The following is a 20,645-nucleotide window of genomic DNA, read 5'->3' on the forward strand; positions in this document are numbered from 1 at the left end:
AAGGCCTTTATATTTTGCCTCTTTGGGAAGGCATCCCTCAACCCCCCAACTATTAACTCCCTCGGATCTTGCATATTCTGTCTATGCGTCTGAGTATTACCATCCCAACCTGGGTCGTTCACAGGATACTTCTGTGATGGGGGAGGACTCACACGCTTGAGTCGGAGACCACTGGAAAAATTTCTCCGTGGGTGCCCGCCTCAGCTCAAGGTGCGCACCCGTCTCCCCAAAAGACACCATCCCGGAGAGCCCCCAAAACTGTTTGGGGCAATTGCACCTACCCAAACTGACTACTCAAGGAATCACTCCAAATGATGTACAGAAAGTATTTATTAGAATTTCGAGAAGCAGACCGTCCTGGCCTGTGGGCCCAAAAGGACAGCAAAGATACCCACAGGAGGAGAGTCATTCACTTGAAGATGCTTACAATTTTTATACATTTCAGACAAAGAACCCCCCAAATCCCACCCTTTACAGGTTGTGATTGGTTACATAAACCTTTACCTCCCTATTTGATCAGTGGAATGCAGTGAAAAAGGTGATATATAGTTTTGGCCACTTAATTCCTTCTTTGGACAATGGAATGCAATCCAGGGCTCATCTAAAATCACGTGACTGGGGCCTATAGGCCTGATCTACTTCAGTTAACAGTCTTTGATCAATATGTGCTTAATCTGTAAATTCTTCACCTTTCCATACAAGCAGCATCAGCTAGGCATAAGAGGAGGAAAGCCAGAGGAGTACTACTTTATACAATGTTATATCTGACTGGAAGCCTCTCAGAGATATCTGCATTTTAAAAAGATAGAACCAAAAATAAATAAAAATAAGAAAGATAGAACTTAGATCTCTATAATCTAGAATTTCAGGCACCTAAATCTTAAAAATCAGTATTTGATGATTGGCAGCAAAAATGGAGTAAGGTCAGAAGATAACTGTTGCTAACTTAAACATGTTTTCTTTCCCATCCCACAGAAACACAGGGTGGAAAACAAAATATACAGAATTGAAGATTGCTTAGAGTTGAAAAGGATCCCAATTGTCATTTAGTTCAACCAACAGGTGACTAAGAAATCCTTTATACCAGAGGTGTTAAATTTGAGGTGATAGGGATTAAAATGTAATTGGGAAATGTTAATAGAAATACAATGCAAGACAGATAATGTAAATTTGTGCTTTTTCTAGTCCATGTGCAGCCCACATAATCTAAGTTTGACAGAACTACTTTGAAACTCCCCTGACAAATTTCCATTTGAAAACATGCAGTGATAATGAATATCTTATTGTTATTGCTATTTAGTCATTTTTTCAGCACTGTCCGACTTTTCACAACCTCATCTGGAGTTTTCTTGGCAAAGATATGAAGGGATTTGCCATTTCATCCTCTAGATCATTTTATAGATGAGGAGCCTGAGGGAAACAGAGTTAAATAACCTGCCCAGAGTCACACAGCTAGTAAGTGTCTGAAGAATTTGTAATCAGGTTTGGCTTCAGGCCCAGTGCTCTAGATTGAGTTCACCACTTAAGAGCCTCTCCAAACCAATCTGTGTAGACAGCTTTAATGATTAAAACATCATATTTAAATCAAACCCAACTGCTTCTTTGAAAATTCCAGCTTTTTCTGGTTCTGTCCTTTGGGTTCTAATCTCTCTACTAGAGGATAGTCCTTAAAATACTCAATCTATTGTTAACAAGTTCCCTTTAAGCTTTCTTTTCTCTAGCTAAACAGCACTAGTTATTCCAGTCAATCGTCCAGTTCAATCCAGTCTTTTTTCCAAACAGTTTACTCTCTTATGGGCAACCTGAAGTTTGTCACTGTCTTTCCCAAGAAAGGAACAAAATATTCCAGATATGATCAGAATGGATCGAAACATTAAGAAATTGTCACACCCTTTTTTCCACCTCGTACACCATGCCTCTAAGATAGCATTACCTTTTTTGGCAAACAAGCCAAGTAAAATCTTTCACAAAAACCTCCCACTTTATATGGTTAAGTCAATTGTTTAAATTCAATCATAAATCACAATTAAAAAAAAAATCTTCCCTGGTATTATTTGTTCACAAATCTTAAAATTAGATTAACTCTATTAAAACTTTCTTTCTCCTAAATCCAATTTTGCCTTCTTCACATCTGAAGGATCTAAAATTCTATTAGTATAGAATCTTAAACTTCATGATTTGCTGTAGGTGAACATTCTTGCTGTGTTCAACCTTCTGATAATGAGCTTCTCTGAATTTAAAAAGACTGAGCCCCATGTAACAAATATATACCTTTATATTAATGAAGCACAAAAAAAATTCATTTGGGGAGGCAGAGGGAAATCAACAAAAGATGCTGACATTTCAGAGCTTCTATACATCATATCTCATCTCTAGTACTAGTTCTCAGGACTTGGATCGTTAAAAAATTTTTTTCAAATTCCATTCTGATATGGGCTTAAATCTGCTCATCTCCCTCCTGGGGTCAAAGCGATAAGATTTTTTCTGAGAGCACTTAAGTTTGTGTAAATTCCCACCAGATAATCATTAACCATAAACAAATACATTTCTATAGTTCAGAATTATAAACTGTTTTTGCACTTGTGGAAAATAAACAACTCTAGCTATCCAAGGTCTGGCATTCAGGAGGAACTTTGCTGTGAGAGTCACTTATACTAAAGCACTGGGAATATATATTTCACCTGGTTAAAATGATTTTCATATTATTATTACCAGTACTGAATGTCTTAAACGCTGGAGTCCAGAATACCTGGGATCAAGTCCTACCTCTGTCACATATTATTTGGGTGCCATGAGCAAGTCACTTAATCTTTCAGAATATCAAATATTTCTCTAAAACAAATTGCCCAGGGGCAAAGGTGAAGGAAGTTACAGAGGAATTACTCTTCTGCATCAGTGGAAAATTTCTATTGTAGAAAGAGTTTCCACTCTCTTTGGTCAAGGGGACAAATACAGAAATATCAAGAGTCTCCAAGTAGTAACTTGGTATCTCAGAAAATTCATAGATCATAAAATATAGAACTCGAAGAAATCAGAGATCACTTCTTCTAATACTCACCTCCCATTTTACAGATTTTAAAGATTTCTCTTTGGAAAAATGATGAAAATATGTCGAGTCCCACAAGTGATTAAAAATCACCTTTCAAGGGAAAAAGGACCTATATGTGCCAAAATGTTTGTGGCAGCCCTGTTTGTAGTGGCTAGAAACTGGAAAATGAATGGATGCCCATCAATTGGAGAATGGTTGGGTAAATTGTGGTATATGAATGTTATGGAATATTATTGTTCTATAAGAAATGACCAGCAGGATGAATACAGAGAGGCTTGGAGAGACTTACATGAACTGATGCTAAGTGAAATGAGCAGAAGGAGGAACTGGATTTCTTTGACAAAGAGATCTAACTCAGTTCCAACTGATCAATGATGGACATCCAAAGAAAGAACACTGGGAAATGAATGTAAACTGTTTGCATTTTTGTTTTTCTTCCCGGGTTATTTCTACCTTCTGAATCCAATTCTCCCTGTGCAACAAGAGAACTGTTCAGTTCTGCACACGTATATTGCATTTAGGATATACTGTGACATATTTAACATATGTAGGACTGCTTCCCGTCTAGGGGAAGGAGTGAAGGGAAGGAGGGGAAAAAAGCGGAACACAAGTGAGTGCAAGGGATAATGTTGTAAAAAAAATTACCCTGGCATGGGTTCTGTCAATAAAGTCATTTAAAAATAAATAACAATAAAAATCATCTTTCCAGGTGGGAGTAACCTTAAGGCTTACCTATCCAAATTTTCCTAAATTTTCATTTTAAAAATGAAGAAACTGAAGCCTTTAAATGACTTAGAGGATCAGAAAGAGAAACCTTGAGCAGCCAGAGCTTCGGATAAAGACCGAAAGGGGAGTTCCAGCTCGCCCCCCTTCTCCCCCCGCCCTTCCCCTCACTCCCGTAGGCAGTCAGGCCTAGGCAGGGTCCTAGAGCCCTCCAATCCACAGATCTCATTGGACATTCGTAGAAACTGAGGTCAGCGGAAATGCCCTAATCAGGCTGGGTCCCAAGTACACTTCCCGCCGCCCACCGGCCTCTGCCCAGAAATGAGAGGGCGCGAGAGCACGGACCCCGGAGCTGGACCGCTGCCCTCCCTCCCGCAGACAAACTAATTCTCATCCCCATTCTCCGCCCAGCTCTTCGTCAAGACTCACCGGCCAGGCCAAGGATCACAGGCCCCAAAGTCCCAAGCAAAAAAGGCCACAGCTGAAAGAGCCGCATGGCGGCGGCAAAGCGTAAGCGCCGCCACTCCGACCAATGAAGGCGCAGGCGCATCTACGTCACAAGGATCAAAGCCGGAGCTCACTCCGGCTTCCAGAAGTGAAAAACGAGGGGAGGAGCTGGCAGGGTAAGCGGCCATCTTGGAATCAGCCGGCCGCGCCCGCCATTTTGGGTGTGGTGGCGGAAGCGGGATCGCCCAGCTAGTCTAAAAAGGGGAAAGAGATAAGCATTTATTGGGGATGCTCTTGGCTTGTGAGACAGAAAAAGCCGAGTAGCTTTGGCCTGGCGTCAGTTAAAACGGAAGCTCAAGGGAAGTTTAAACGCAGAGAGCAGTTGTAGTATTACTCAAGGCTGCAAGAAAATGTGTGGTGTGCTGGAAAGAACCGTGGTACAAAATATAAATCACTTTCTCCCCTTTCGTTTAGGAGTACGGAAAACCACCTCCCTACCAGAAGATCACGTCTTCTGGGATCTGGAACTTCAGTCTGGGGATAGCAATGTGCAGGAGACCTCATGACCATCCACCTGAGAGGTGGCTCCATTGGGGAAGGGGCAGCTGTATCCAACAAGCCCCGAAGATAGGCATCCCTCCGAAGTGACCACTTCCGTCTTGACCATCTCCCTCCCTTTATATCCCCAGCTTCACAGCCTCAATAACACTGCTTCCAGCCCATTGACCCCAGTCAAAATAATGTTCTCACCAAAGTCTGGTTCAATGTAATTTTATCAGGGAATATAGCATTAAAAAAACATAGGGATCTGTCCTTCGGATTTGGCTCTTAATTGAGCCTTCCACCTATAGTGTCTCCTTCCCATTAAAATGTGAGATTAAAGAGCAAGGATGGCCTTTTCTCTTTGCACCTTCAGCTTTTGGGACTTTACACAGAATAAGTGCTAAATAAGTGCTTTATTCATATTCATCCATTCCTGCTCACCAAATTCCCCAACTGCTGTGAGACACAGAGAAGGGAGGCTTTTCCCCGGGCATCCAGAGATCAGAGCTCTTTGTCTACCCAGGGAAGAAAGCTGCCAATATTTCGAAAGTTACATAGCTGAAGCCAAGTCACTTCAGCCCTTAGTTCAGAGCATTCCTTCAGCAAGCATGAAACATTTAGTAAGCAAGTGTTATGTACTAAGGCCAGGGGACCACCCAAGTGAAAGTTCCTAGACTCATACAGATCTGAAGGAAACTAATGATGAGGAAGAGAATACATTCCAAACACAGGGAGGAGCCAGTACAAAGGGCCAGGATCCTTTGAACAATCCATAAACAAATCCCACCAACCACTGGCTCAAGATGAGAAAGATTCCTAGAAACACTACCTTTAAAGGTTCTTCATCAAAAGAAAAAAAACTAAAATAATAGATTTGAGTAGTTTGGGATTCCTCACTCTGGAAGGTAATAAAAATGATAACGTCAAAAGTCTAAAAAACCATTAACAGGAAGACCACAAAGTGGTTTGCCAAACAGAAGACCAAGATTTAAAATATATATCACTCAGGCAAATAAAGATAAGTACCAATTTATATGTGATCTGACCCTAGTAGAAGATAGAGAATAAAAATAAGTAGATGCAAGAAGCATTTAAATAAAATCTGTATAATACCTAAAGATTTAATTTTAAAATGGAGGGTAGCTAAATGTCTCAGTAGATCAAGCATTGGGCCTGGAATCAGGAAGACATGAATTCAAATCTGATTTCAGACACCAGTTATATGACCTTGGGCAAGTCACTTAACTTCTTTATACTTTAATGCACTGAAGAAATGGCAAGCCACTAATATATTTGCAGAGAAAAACCCAAACAGTATGGTCCATGAGATCATGAAGAGGTTGGACACAAATGTACAAGGTATGTATGTTGAGGTCTAGATTTGGGGTACCTAAATGAAATTAGGGTTTTGGCACATGGATATGGCGGTAAATGCGGTCTAGTAGCGGTGGGAGTTCCCAATAAAAGCATTTATTGGCCCGGAGAGCTAGATTGATAAAAGAGGTTCATTATTGGATAAGCAAAGTTAAAGTATAGGCGAAGGTAGAGATAAGGAGGGCACTGGACAGAGGGTCCAGTGGACAGAGGGTCCTCACATGGTAGCCATGTTTGGAATCTCTGCAAAGAGGGGTTCCCAGTGTAGCCTTTTTATAATAGGAGACTTAGCTCAAGGGGCTTTTAGGTGTAGCCCCCAGTTGGCTCAGATCCGGGTGGGGCTGAGACAGGTCCGGATCTTCTATTGGAATTCAAAGGCACCAGGATTTGTGAGTTAAAGGGCAATTTACATTATTAACTAGGAAAGGATGGGAATCTAGAAAGGAATCTTTCCCACATCATTCCCCCCTCAAGCAGTTGGAACTTAAATTCATTTAAGGAAAAAGACATGGGGCAAAGTCTCTTATTGAGACAGAATTGAAGATTTTCTCCTTCCAGGATTTTCCAAGTTCGGGGGTCCCCTCTTCATGTAGACTGATTTGTATTCTTCTTTACATAAATTAAAAGTTCTCTGTAACTTGTAACTTGTTATTTGTATTTCCAGTTTCCCCCTCTAAAGTTGTCATTATTCAAACTTCCATCTTCTCTACTGTCCCCCATGTCTTAATTTAAATAAGTAGAGAGTGTAGTTAATTAAAGTAAGCATTCAGTAAGTACTAAAACTGCTGTCAATATAGTGATTGCACAGGTATATTCACAATTGTCTCTTTTCTAGGTTTTATATGATGATTTTGAAATGGGCTCTTTTTTAAAGTTTTAATGATAAAAACAATACAATCTGAAAATGTTTTACACAAGAGAATCGATTCTGTAAATCAGACTCAAGAAAAATGTTGTATTCCTCTAATTCAACAGTTGCCAATATTTTTGTTGTCATCAACAACAACAAAAAAACCTGTTAACCCCCAGAGTAATCTAATATATTCATACTATTCTTTTAGAATGATTAAAGGCTTACAATAAAAGTGATCTTTTATCCAAAAGAGCTCGCCATTAAAATTTATATTATGTAATTATAAAACATAAAATTGTATCTACCAATAATTATAAAAAATATAAATATAAAATTATAAAATTCTAATTACAAATATTTTATGCAGGACATTCTATAAGAATTTTAAAAAATAATCCATGCTTACTATAATATGAATATTTATATTTATTTTATAAATGTTGTTGACTCTGTAGATGAAATAAATCCTGATTTGGAATATGCTTAGCATAATATAAAAATTACAAACTTAATTTTGATACTTGAAGTTTTTATTTTTAATAAAAGGTTTGCAATATCTATAAGTTAGATCACCAAAATAGTTTTAAATCTGTTTGTTTTAAGTTTATTTTTGTATTTTGAGTTTAAAAAAAATTAAAAAGAAAATGCTCATTCACATAAATGTGTCAGAGAAAATGGTAGAATTTACAACTTCTCTTGCTGAAGATGGAAATTCATTTTTTATTTTTAGCCACTTAACTAATCAATGAAAATAAATGAATTAACAATATAAAATATTTATTTTTATACTGGCAAATAACAAAGTACTGTGTTAAATGATAAATGCACTAAATGTTTAATTGTATATACTGTCTCATTTTTTCTTCTTACCCATTCAACAAATAAGTTTACTTTATTAGGGCTGTATGTCTATTATACATTCACATATACACATATTAGTGTATACATATGTATTTTTTGTTACTTTTTTTGTTCCACTTTAAGTTTCAAACTCTCTCATTCCCTCCCCACTCTGCACAAGAGAAGGCCACCATTTTACAGAGATAGAAATGTGTAAAACCGTACAATGGGTAATTATGTTATCAGCATCTTTTTTCATAGGTCCTTTGTAATTGGGCACAAATGTACAACAAGGAATGTAGGTTGATTTGTATTCTTCTTTACATAAATTAAAAGTTCTCTGTAACTTGTAACTTGTAGTTATTTGTATTTGTATTGATTTCCGTATTTATGATATTCACAATAATTTAGTCATTCACAGTTGTTCTTCAACAATATTGCTGTTAGTATATATGATGTCTTCTTGCTTCTGTTTCACTCTTCATTATTTCATGCAAGTCTTTCCATGTTTTTCTAAAATCAACCTACTCATCAGTTTTCTTTTTTTGGCAAGGGATTAAGTGACTTACCCAAGATCACACAACTAGGAAATGTCTGAGGCCAGATTTGAATTCAGTCCCTCTTGACTTCAGGGCTGGTGCTCTATTCATGTATCATCTAGCTGTCCTAAAAAGTCTTTTTTTTTTTCCTCATCACTTCTTAATATACAGTAGTATTCCATCACATTGCCTCATTTTTTATTTTTTTTAAACAAATGTTTATAAACCTTCGAAAGGAAAAAAGCTCTTCTGAAGTAAATTTCTTCTCTTTTACCACTGGCATACCAGCTACATTCTCACATAAACTACTGATCAACTTGACCAAAATTGTCAACCAATTCATGTGAAAATCTGCCAGATATAAGTAAGGTAAAATAAGAGGAGAATTAAGTTTAAATAGCCTTAAATAGGAAACGGCAATGACAAGCAATGTTCTACATATGGTCCCTGATGGTTTCAAGATGTTCATGCCAGTGATCACCATTTTCAGACAGACTGACATTTGCACTACAAAAATGCAATATTCATAACATCTTGAATACAGGATTGCACTGCTAATGAGATACAATTACATACTAACAGAGGGGAATGTAGGAGCTACTCCAGTTCAATGTACAGAATGCAAATGAGGGTAGGTACACATCTGACCATTTATTGACAATCAGTTTGCACTCAAATGGTAAATTTTGTGGCAGTTTAGGAATAATTTGATGACAGAAACTGCAAGACCATTGTCAAAAACTGTGAATTTGATGTAATTGCTAGGTAAACACTAAGATCGGTATGCACATGAAAATGTTTCTAATTACTGCAAAAACAAACTTTATAATGCTTTAAAAATGCATATGCTTGTCACAGAAGTATATTTGTAACATATAGTCCATTATTCATTAGTTAGAATGCCAATAAAGAATTTTTAATATGAATTTCTTAGACTATCATAAAATCCCAAGGAGTTCATGAATCACTTGATCTAAATGAGTTTACTCTAATTTTATCAATACTTCCATTATAATGATGAAAGCTATGATGAGAGTATATACTCCATTTATGCAGATTACAAGTCTTATCTACACCACTGTGGATAGTTTTGTTTTGTTTTTAATAACAGTTGCCAAAAAAATTATTACCTTAGCATCCAAAACATATAATAGTTTTTTTCCAAACTAAACTAAAATAGGGACAGCTAGATGACGTAGCAGATAGGACACAGGCCCTATAGTAAAAACAAATTTAATCTAGTCCTAGAACAAAATATATTCCATACTTGAAGCCTTTCCCACTTGTTAGCAATTGCCAGAGAACCCAAAATCACTTCCATTAACTACATCAAAGAAAGGCAATAAAACAGTATGTTAGAAAAGCAATTATGGAAGCTCCATGTTTAAACATAAAATGCTTATCCTTTTTCATATCCTTTTATTCTCCTTTCCCTATCTTTTTCTTTGGGGGGGAGAAGGAAAAAGGGACTTGTGATTTTGACTACATTCACGCCAAACTGAACTATTGTTTACAAATTCAATATGCCATCTCCTACTTATATTTTTTTTTTAATTTATTTATTCTAACACACATTTTATAAATCATGTTGGGAGAGAAAAATCACAGCAAAAGGGAAAAACCACGGGAGAGAGAGAGAGAAAAAAAAAAAAAACAGAAAAAAGAAATGAACACAGCATGTGTTGATTTACATTCAGTTTCCTTAGTTTTTTTTCTGAATGTGATGGCATTTTCAATCCAAAGTCTATTGGTATTGCTTTGAATCACTGAACCACTGTGGAGAACCAATTCTTTCACAATTGATTATCGCACATTCTTCTTGTTGTATACAATGTATTCTGGTTCTTCTTGTTTCACTAACATAAGTTCATCTAAATTTTTCCAGGCCTTTATAAAATCAGCTTGTTCGTAATTTTTCCAGAATAATATTCCATTACCTTCATATACCACAACTTATTCAGCCATTCCCCAATCGATGGGCATCTACTCAATTCTCCAATTCTTTGCTAGCATAAAAAGCTGCTACATTTTGGCACATGTGGGTTTTTTTCCCTCGTTTAGGATTTCCTTGGGATACAGACCCAGTAATACTATTGCTAGGTATCATATACATTTGCTTGGGCCATTCTCTACACCTGGAATATATTCTTCATCTCTGCCTTTCAGAATTATTGTATGTTGAGCTTTAAAAGCTCAGCTCAGGTACTTTATCCTCTATAGGGTTTTCCTTAATCCATCCCTTCCTGAAGTGTTTTCCTCTTAAACTTTTCCTTAAGTATTCTGAGTCTTTCCTTTTCTCTCATCACATTTTAGCTTCCATTATAATCTATATATAGAAATCTTTCTCCAATACCCATTACCCACCTCCCAGAATACAAGCTAAACTCAACTGAGAGGCTTTTTTAATCTCTGAATTCCCAGTCTCTATCAAGTCAATCAAGAAACATTTATTGTTTATGTGCCAAGCACTCTGTTAAATGCTGAAAATAGAGAGGCAAAAACACTGCCCTTCACTTCAAAGAGCTCCCATCCTAATATGGGAGACAAAATGCAAAAAATTGTATTTTACATGTGTGTCTGTATGTACACATAATTTATTGTTCAATTGTGTTCAACTCTTTGAAACCCCTTTTGGGATCTACTTGGAAAAGACACTATAATGGTTTTACATTTCCTTCTTCAGTTCAATTTACAGATGAAGAAACTAAGGCAAACAGGATTAAGTGACTTGTCCAGGATCACATAGCTAATAAGTGCCTAGGGTCCACATTTCAACTCAAGTCTTTTTTAATTCAGGCAGAGTACTGTATCCAATGTGCCACCTACCTATTATATAGGTATATGTGTAGATACAGATACAGGTATTGATGTGTGTGTGTGTGTGTGTTCGATATAATTGGATGGTAATCTCAAATAGAAGATAGTGGACAGGGAAGTTATTTAGAGACTAGGAAAGACTACTTCAGAAAGTTAAGATTTGAAATTAATCTTGAAGCAAAACAGAGAAGCTAGGAAAGGAAGGAAATCCAAAGAAAGGAAATCCCAAACATGAGAAGCAGTAAAAAGTCAGGAACAGCACATAAGCTTTTATAATTGAAACACAGAGAAAAAGTGAGGGGAATGAAATGTAACAGCCTGGAAAGACTGGAAGGAGTCAGGGAGTGAAGAGCTGTAACTTTATAATATATTTGAAGATGGAGATCACAGAGAACTAGAGAGGTTTTGAGTAGGAAGAAGAGCAAAGAAAAGATTTTTATATGGTCAGATCTGGGCCTTAGGAAAATCACTTTGCCAATAGATAGAGAACATCCAAATAGAGAATAAATTGGAGTTAGAAGAAATTTGAGAAATAGTGATCAATTAGGTTATTGCAATGGTTCTTTTTGGTTTTCTGGAGGTCGCTGGGTAGCCTTCTTTTCAGCAGATTAATCACCACAGGAATAGCCAGGTGTTAAAATTCCAAATTCTTTAGTATTTCCTTCAAAGTCCTATCTCCTTCCCTTGGGGCTCTGCTAGTTTTCTGAAGGGCCTTCAAACGGGACTTGGTCTCAGTGGAAGAAATGCAGGAGGCCAGGCCAACCACCATGAAGCTGATGAAGATGTGTTAGAATCCTAGAGTTAACTCAACTAGAAACAAGGTGATAACTCAAGGGAGCTGTTAGAATCCTAGTGTTAACTGAATGGAATTAATACAATGCTTATTGGTTCACACCTTAGAAGTGAATCCTTACAAGGTGATAAATCGCTAATACTGATAGAAACAATGCTAACCCTAACCCTAACCTTTAGAGAGCTAATATAAGCAAGAAGCTCTTAGGGCCAAAGAGCACTCTGGCTCGGATCCCACAATCCCACTCTCGGAGAAGGAGCATAATAAATAGAGCTTCAGTGAGCCAGTCAAGTAAGTTCAGCTGAAAAGACTGAGAGGGGAGCGTCAAGTGAGTTCAGAGAGAAGCCCTCTCTCGGAGGCAAGAGAGATTCATTCCATCTTGTGCTGGCTGGAGGCTGAAGGAAGCAGAAGCAAAGGACTAGTGGCAAGAGGTCTTGGAACCAAGGAGAGAGAAGGCCTCCAGAAAACTAGCCGAGCCCCAAGTGAAAGAGATAAGATTTTGATCTGAACTGATACTTGGGCGACCTCCCCAAGAAACCTACTTCCAGAGAGAACCTTCATATTGTAAAAAAGAAGAAAAACACCACAAAGATGGAATTGAATCTGGTTCTCTGTCCCTCAGGAGAGCCACCAGGAGCCTGACCAAAGATCAAATGAATCTCTCTCCTTAGCTCCAGAGCTTGAGCTCCCGCCTTCAATCCTTCATCCTCTCTGCCCTGACTCTGACTGAGGCTCCCAGCTTATATGCTCTATACTGATCTACACCCATCAATTATATCACTAGGAAACCATTATTTGTTGTAAGATTAATTAAATCAATCATACTGAACTTAGAGAACTATTAAGCACCATGCTAAACTAGATAACCATTGTCTCATCAATTCTACTGACTTAACACCTTGTAAAAATCCTTGTTTCAGAGTTCTGGCCCCTAACAAATGAGATTTTGTAAAGGGATGAATGCCAGTGGGCAAAGATGACACTGGGATTGGATGCTTAAGTGATTGGAAAGACTGAAGTGATCTTAATCGTTGTCTTTCATTACCAAAAAGTACCATGATGCCATAGCTTGCAAGTGAATTAAAGTGAAGGAGGGCTGGGCAAAATCACCAGCTTCACTTTCTCTTCCAGACACTTCTGGGTCCACTGGCAAAATGCAAGTCAAGATGACTAGAGATGGCCCCAGATGCATAAGAGACTGATTTTAAGTTGAGTTAAAGTCTTTCCCAAGTTCTCAGCAAATCCTGAGTGTGAAATTTATAGGAAAGACTATATAAGCAACCAGGAGTTCAAGAATATGAAAGGATGGAGTATGTTAACCATTAAGGAATGAGAGTCTAGATGGCACGTCATTAGTTAAAGATAGTTGTGTTGAGGCAGGCAGATTAGGCAAGATCTTCCCCAAGATACGGGTAGTACTGTTGTACACCAAGAGGCCACCTCACAGCAGGAGCAATTAAAGGCATGGCCCAGTGAAGAAATGGCAGTGCCCTGCATATAATTGGTACCTAATAAATATTTGTTGAACAAAATGCTTGTAAGTTGGTTACTTGTCATATCCTTTGGGAAATTTTAGGAATATCTTTTATACCATAGATCAAAGCTTCCTCTTAAACTGTGGGATGCAACCCCATGTGGGAATGCATAAGTGAATGTAGGGGTTGTAAAATTACGATTTGCTATTAGTAAATATTTTATTTGTATACCTAATTTATATATCTATATCTATACCCCCAGGGTTGCATAAGAGAAAAAGCCTTAAGCTTTGCTTAAGCACTACCAAAGATAAATGATGTGCCAGAAAAATCATTAAGACTTTTGGAATATATGTAAAATACCTATAGATGAAATATTTAGATATTTTGATCAGCATAAAATTGTTCCTGTATAAAATTGCTGTATTTCACATAAAGAATCTCAAGTTTTACAATTTTCTTTGGGCAGCTAGATGGTGCTAGAGTTCAAATTGGACCTCAGCTACTATCTGCTTCACCACAAAGTAGCTTCACCACAATTGCTCCTTAAAAATTTTTTTTTCTTTAAACATTTCTCCCCTCCATGCACTAAACAATCCAGTAAAACATATCCTTGCTGTCCCACACACAGTACATTCCATCTGCCTTACCTTCACACTGGCTATCTTCTTATCATAGCACTCCTCTCCTAGCACATAAGGAAAATTTCTTCAAATCTCAATTCCATTATCACTTTCTACATGAAGCTCCCCCACAAGATTACCTTGTATATGTTTTACATGGTTCAGGAAATAGAGTATTAGGTCTGGAGTCAGAAAGACCTGAATTCAAAGATGAGTCTGAGATTTTTCATGTGACCCCGAGCAACTCACTTAACCCTTATTTGCCTTAATTTCCTTATCTGCAAAATGAGCTGGAGAAGAAAATGGCAAAGCACTCCCAATATCTTTAGCAAGAAAAACCCAAATGGAGTCACAGAGTCAGACAGGACAAGAAAAAATGAACAACATATGTATATGTCTCAAATGTAAGCTCCTTGAGGACAGGCCCTATACTCATGTTACAGTGTCTGGAACATGGTTATTCATTCTTAGATTTATATAACAAATTATTGGAAGAATTGACTTGAGAATACAGGTATTTTGTAGTTTACAAAGTGTTTTATGTTGTATAACCCATCAAACTTATTAAGTACTTATTAAGATAATCAACAATTTTATGACTTGAACTTATTACCAATGTTTTATATCTAGTGCAATTTCCAGTAACAAGGCAATACTAAATACTAACAAAATATATTGGTTTTTGTACAAATGTTCTTCGCGATTTGATTTTCAATGAAAATGTTCCTAAAATAAAGTGGTATTTAAGAGAGTATCTACTTTGATGATCTTTACATGCTTTTATTAACACTAAATGTAGAGAGGCAGCGAGGTGGTACAGTGGATAGAGCACCAACCTTGAAGTCAGGAAGACCTGAGTTCAAATGTGGTCTCAAAGACACTTAACACTTCCTAGCTGTGTGACCCTGGGCAAGTCACTTAATCCCAACCGCCTCAGCAAAAAACAAAACCAAAAAACCCCCCACTAAATGTACTTTCTTTATGACTTTTGTATACTAAAACCAAAATAGCCATTTTAGTTAACCATGTATGGTTCAGTTCTAGAAATTGGTAGACTTTCTCTTCTTTCTATTAATAAGATTTCCTTCTGGAGAATCAACTTCTCAGGTACAGCCAAAAGAAGTCAGAATTTCTTTCAACATTATCATTCAATCAAGGGGGGGGAGGGGGGAAAGGACTTTCAATAATCTTTATAGAATAGTATTTTGGAGATAATGACCTGGCAATCCTATATATAAAGAATTAAATTTTAAGCATTATGCAAAATACTAGTTTTGTGTGTGTGTGTGTAAAACTGGGAAAAGCAAGATATTTTACTTCTGCAGTGCAAAGCCTAATTATAGTTATTTAACTTTAAGAGTAGGAAAAAAAACAAAGAGAAACTTATTTCATAACAGGGACTTTGAATTTTAAGAACTTTCTTACAAATCTTGTAGTTGTTTATTGCTGTGCCTTTGATTAGTCCCTACTTCCTCCCAATCAACAGTAGTGCCCATGTCAAATATCACTTACCAGGAAGGAAAATATTTTGTGATTCTGGCTTGAGTTCTTTTGAATTCCCAAGTGCCTAGACAAGAGGCATATTCTACAAATTACAAAATTCCACATTGTATTCTGAGGCTCATTTGCTAAAAGGAACTTTTAACTTGGGATTTCAGAAACAACTCTTTTACCATATTCAACAAATATTAAATCTTGCTTCTGATTTAAGAAATGTAAGACAAGAAAATAATGGTCTTTGAATCTCAGTTTCTTCATCTGTAAAATGAAGTTAACATCTAGATTTCACAGATTCTCATAAGCAAAGAATTTTGCAAATTTTAAAATAGTATAAAGATGGGTAATTATTATTATTACAAATTGTAAACTATAATACTGGAATATAAGTTCTTTAAAAGGCAAGATTTATGCATGTTTTACAATGCTGACACTGTGCTAAACATTAGGTACAAATGTCAAAAATGAAATAATTCTTATTCACAAGCTTACATTAAAAACTCTACTAGTCATTACTTGGTGGTAGAGAAAAAAATGCAACTTTGTGCTAAGAAAAAAATTAGATTATGTTCTTAATACTTGCTCAGTAAAGGCTTCAAGGATAAAAATTCTAGTTCTCAGAATAAAAAACCTTAAAAATAACAAAGATAAGCCAAATTAGGCTTAATAAAACACTCAAAGAATAAACTCCTAAATTCAAGACTCAAAAATATCACAGCCAAATTACTTAGGAGCAAATTATATTACGAAAAACATACGTCATTCAACTGATCAAAAGATGAAAGGGATATAAAAATTCTACCATATCTATGATGTTGATTATTTTAAAGTATTTCACTCAGTACAGCAAACATGGCCTTAATCTGACACCTACTCCAATAAGATAAAAACCCCTGTTCCTAATGAAGAACTTCCTCTATCAGTAGAGACTGGCATTTTCTTAGCAACTGATAGAGTTGTGTGGAGCACTTAAACAAAAGTGACTTCAGAGACAAGAAATGAAGCCTAGTTTTTCTAACTCTGCAATCAGTTTTCTAAAAACTGTATCAGGCTGTCCCTTTAGGTGTCTTATGTATAACATTAAAAGCATAAGATGATACTTTTCGAAAAGCAACAGAAAAGATCATTTTGCTCACTGAGCCTGTCCACACAATACTTAAAAACAAATGTATGCTTTGCAAAGGCATTCAATTATCAAGTATAGTATCCTAGTGGAAGAAAGATGCCCTATAGGATAAATTCCTCTAAAGGCTCCAGTTTGTAAATGATAATGCTGATTGCATCAAACCTATATGTTACAGAGTTTCTTCTATGAAATTTATGACCACTCAAGATAGGTCTGTCCCAACCATCTGTATATAAAAAATTAAATGGATGATAGTACTGCCTGTCACTTAGACAAAGCTCTACAGCTTGACAGTCCATTGAAATGGACATCTTGGTCATTATCTAAATATGGACAAATAATGGAATGATAAAGAGTACAAAAAGGCATTTAAGAAACCATACTTAATACAATTCCAAACTGCTTCATGACACAAAAACCCAGTTTTTAAATGATTTATATACTCCCAAGGATGCTATCTGACTGCTAATCATGGAACAAAATCTCCAAAGAGTAACGGAGAGATTATATTGCCAGTGATTACCTGTGTACAAGAAGAGGTATAAAAGATATTACCCAGAAAATGTACAATTAGCAAAGGAGGTAGGTTCATCATGTAGTAAAAACAAAGGCTGATGTTCAGTGTTATATACAACTTCAAAGCTGTACTGATATGTATGGAATACTGACCTCCAGGAAAGGCTTCAGCATGCTGGATTCATAAGATCACAGACTCACTGAAAGTAAATATTTTGTTAAATGTTATAAAACTCCCCTGTTCTCTTCATATTTTTGTTTTCAATGGAATAACAATTCATTTATATAGCACTTGACTTTAACCCAAATCCCTGCCATCAAGCAAAGCAACTAGTATCATTATATAGATAAGGAAATCTCCGCACAGAGAGCAGTGATTTCTTCAGCAAATATTAGAAATGGATCTTCAGACTGAGCATAGTACATTTTCCGCAAACACCACATTGTTTCTTTTGGAAAGGAGAAATAATAGTCCTGGATGAGATTACTACTGAAGAAACTAAGGCAGGAAAAGGTTAAATGACTTGTCCAGGATCAAACAATTAGCCTGAAACCAAATCTGAATTCAGATCTTCCTGACTATAGATTCAATGATTTAACCATTGATCTACACCACTTCAAAATATAATGAACTACACCCAAAGAAATGAAAACATAACAATTACAATATTAGCATACAAATGTTTCCATACCAACCAATTTACCAAATAAAGAAATAATAAAATTAATTGGGCTGACTAATCCAATACAAATAATTTATACAAGAGGAGATAATGATAGCAATTAATACTGATAAAAAAATATCCTAGACCTATCATTTTAAAGCTATTGCTTTCACAATAGGCAAGATTTTATTTTTATGTTTCATTGAACTACATAGAATATTCATATAAGATCTTTCCTCTGATTTTTATTTAAAAGAGGCAAAAAATTTTTGAATCTACCCTTTAATAAAATAGCCTATTGATTAAAAACCGCACTATTAATAAAAGGAACCAGGTTGGCAACTGATGGGTTAAGTCATTTAACCCTTAAATGATTTAGTTATTTTAACTAGAAAATGGGCTTTAAAAATTCCAGCTGACTTTACAAGATTATTGTGATGAATCTTTTTCCCCAGTGACGTATGCACTCCTTGAGGGAAAGGGTCATTTATTTTTGCTGTTATATCCCTCACTCCTGGTAAAGTGTCTAGAGGATTGTAGGAACTTGGTACATGACTACTAATTGATATTTTTTTTAAGAACTAATTTATAATCCAGAACCTCATGGATATTTTTTAAAGGACAAAATAACTTGTAATATAAATATCAAGTAGATTAGTATTTTTAGATCTTGAAGAAAGTTTAGGGGTTATCTAATAATATTCATTCACTTTGCTGATGAATAAAAAGATCAAAATGGACAATAAATAATGAATCTGGGAAATTTACCAATCCTGGCAGAGTCCAAATTAGAGAAAAACTACACAAGCAGATCTTATCTCCAGCATTTATCTCTTGTGAAAGCATTTAAATTTTTCTTTCTAGTAAATAGTACCATATGTATCATTTATCACATTTGTGAATACTACACTGGAAAACACTCTTGAGAACCATCAGAGAATATCTAACTGCTAATGCAAATTAATAGCAAGGCATTTTGTTCCCATCTTATGAATCCATTACCAAAAGAAACGCATGCAATTCTGAATTGAATATCATCATTACATTACAGATCTTTCTTTTTCCTGTGATTACAGACAACCATTGGTCTAAATGTTTGTGTCAATTTCCAAAGACAACAAATGTCATCTGAGTCTTAGCTTAAATTTTAATACAGCTTAAAATTCCTAATTTTTTTTAACATGACAGCTGCAGTTATTAAAAAAAAACTGTTAATAGATCTCACCTATGAATTTCTAATATTAAATATAACTTTCTTCTTCATCCTAGATAGCCATAATTTTGGGGGGATGGGGAGATTTGGACAGAATTAAGATCCTTACCACTTGTAAGCATTTGTGTTCTGTATTATCTCATACACTAGACTTCTGGCAAATAACAAAAATTAATAGACAAATAGTTCTTTAAAATGAAAAACAGAGAAATTTATCTCTAAAATATGTAATACAACATGCAATGCAATGAGTAATACTATTATGTATCAATACATACTCACATGTATATATGTAGTATAAACAGTTGAATGTCCCTCAAAAACAGCATAGCCAATTAATCATGCCCATGGTACATACATAAATGAATTCAATAGGATTTTCAATGATATCTAATAATTTTTAAGTAATACCTCTACTTGAAGATAAATTCTTAGTAGTTTTGAAATTCACCTAAGTGATTTACACACAACAGATTGCTCATAAGTTTGCTGAATAGAATCAAAATAATTCAAAGATTAAAATTAATTGCAATAATTTGAATAGATTTTTTGATGCAACTTCATATTTCTACTGAAATTTGTCCTTTTGAAAATTTCTCTGTATCCTTCTAGGCAAGTAAAAAAGTAATTATTCAATTATAGGGGAAAAGTGTTTTTGCATTTTAAATATTTTGACAACCATCAGACCTTCAGAATGAGTCTGTCACCTCCATTCATTCTATCACATATCTTCAAGTTTCCTTATCCATTAGCGACTTACTTCATTACTAACTCCTGTCCAGGTCTCCCTTTCCTCAAAAGACTCTTAACTGATCCTTTCATTCAAATTAACTAAAGTCCTTTATCTCTTCTGTTCTCTGTAGCTAAACTCCTTGAAAAGGCCCAGTAAACAGGCAGCTCCACTTCCTCTTATGTCACTTTAATTCCTGACAACATGGCTTTTTATCATATCATTCCACTAAAATGGATTGATTTCTTCAAAATAATCAATGATTTCCTAATTACCAAATCCAATGGCATTTCTTTGGACTTTTCTACAGCCTTAAACTCTGTTGTTCATACTCTCCTACTTGATAATCTCTTCTGTCGAAATTTTCAGATGAGGAATTTTCCCTAGTTCTTCACCTACTTATCTAAATCTCCTTTCTCAGTCTTCTTGGCTCTATCTAGAACCTACTCTCTAAATAATAGATGTCCTGTATCTAGAACCTACCCTTTAAATAATAGATGTCCCTCAAGATTCTGTCCTTGGCCCTTGTCTCTTCTCCCTCTGTACTATTTCACTTGCTCTCATTAGGGCCCATAGATTTAATTACCATCTCTTGTTAATGATTCTCAACTACATCTATCCTGTCATCTCATCATCCTCTCTCCTGACCTCCAATCTCTTTCAGATATTCCAAACTGGATGTCCAAAAGATATATCATACTCAGTTTGTCCCAAATTTATCATCTTTCACCCTAAACTCTCCCTTTCTCCTATCTTCTCCATTATTCTCATGATTCTCCAATATGATCTTTCCAGTTCCTTGGCCTTACAACCTAAGAGTTG

The 20,645-nt window shown here is 35.9% G+C and overlaps 1 protein-coding gene and 1 long non-coding RNA gene across 8 annotated transcripts in view; one reads left to right on the top strand and one right to left on the bottom strand.

Moving 5' to 3' along the window:
* The window catches only part of LOC127549809 (UPF0461 protein C5orf24 homolog), a 124,861-nt gene that overhangs the window by 90,389 nt on the left and 13,827 nt on the right, over nucleotides 1-20,645 (bottom strand). Inside the window, exon 1 of one of the 7 annotated variants that reach the window (XM_051978170.1) lies at nucleotides 4,202-4,390. The exons of the other annotated variants lie outside the window; for them this stretch is intronic. Within the exon in view, the coding sequence (XP_051834130.1) occupies nucleotides 4,202-4,322 (121 nt within the window). The 5' untranslated portion in view covers nucleotides 4,323-4,390. Of the gene's footprint in view, nucleotides 1-4,201; nucleotides 4,391-20,645 lie in introns of those variants that run through there. 7 annotated transcript variants of the gene reach the window in all.
* Nucleotides 4,297-8,182, top strand: LOC127549810 (uncharacterized). The gene is made up of 2 exons (XR_007950722.1): nucleotides 4,297-4,395; nucleotides 4,694-8,182. It is a non-coding gene; the product is annotated as an uncharacterized LOC127549810 (long non-coding RNA).

Source organism: Antechinus flavipes, chromosome 2 (genome assembly GCF_016432865.1).
Source record: "Antechinus flavipes isolate AdamAnt ecotype Samford, QLD, Australia chromosome 2, AdamAnt_v2, whole genome shotgun sequence".
Classification (NCBI taxonomy): Eukaryota; Metazoa; Chordata; class Mammalia; order Dasyuromorphia; family Dasyuridae; genus Antechinus; species Antechinus flavipes.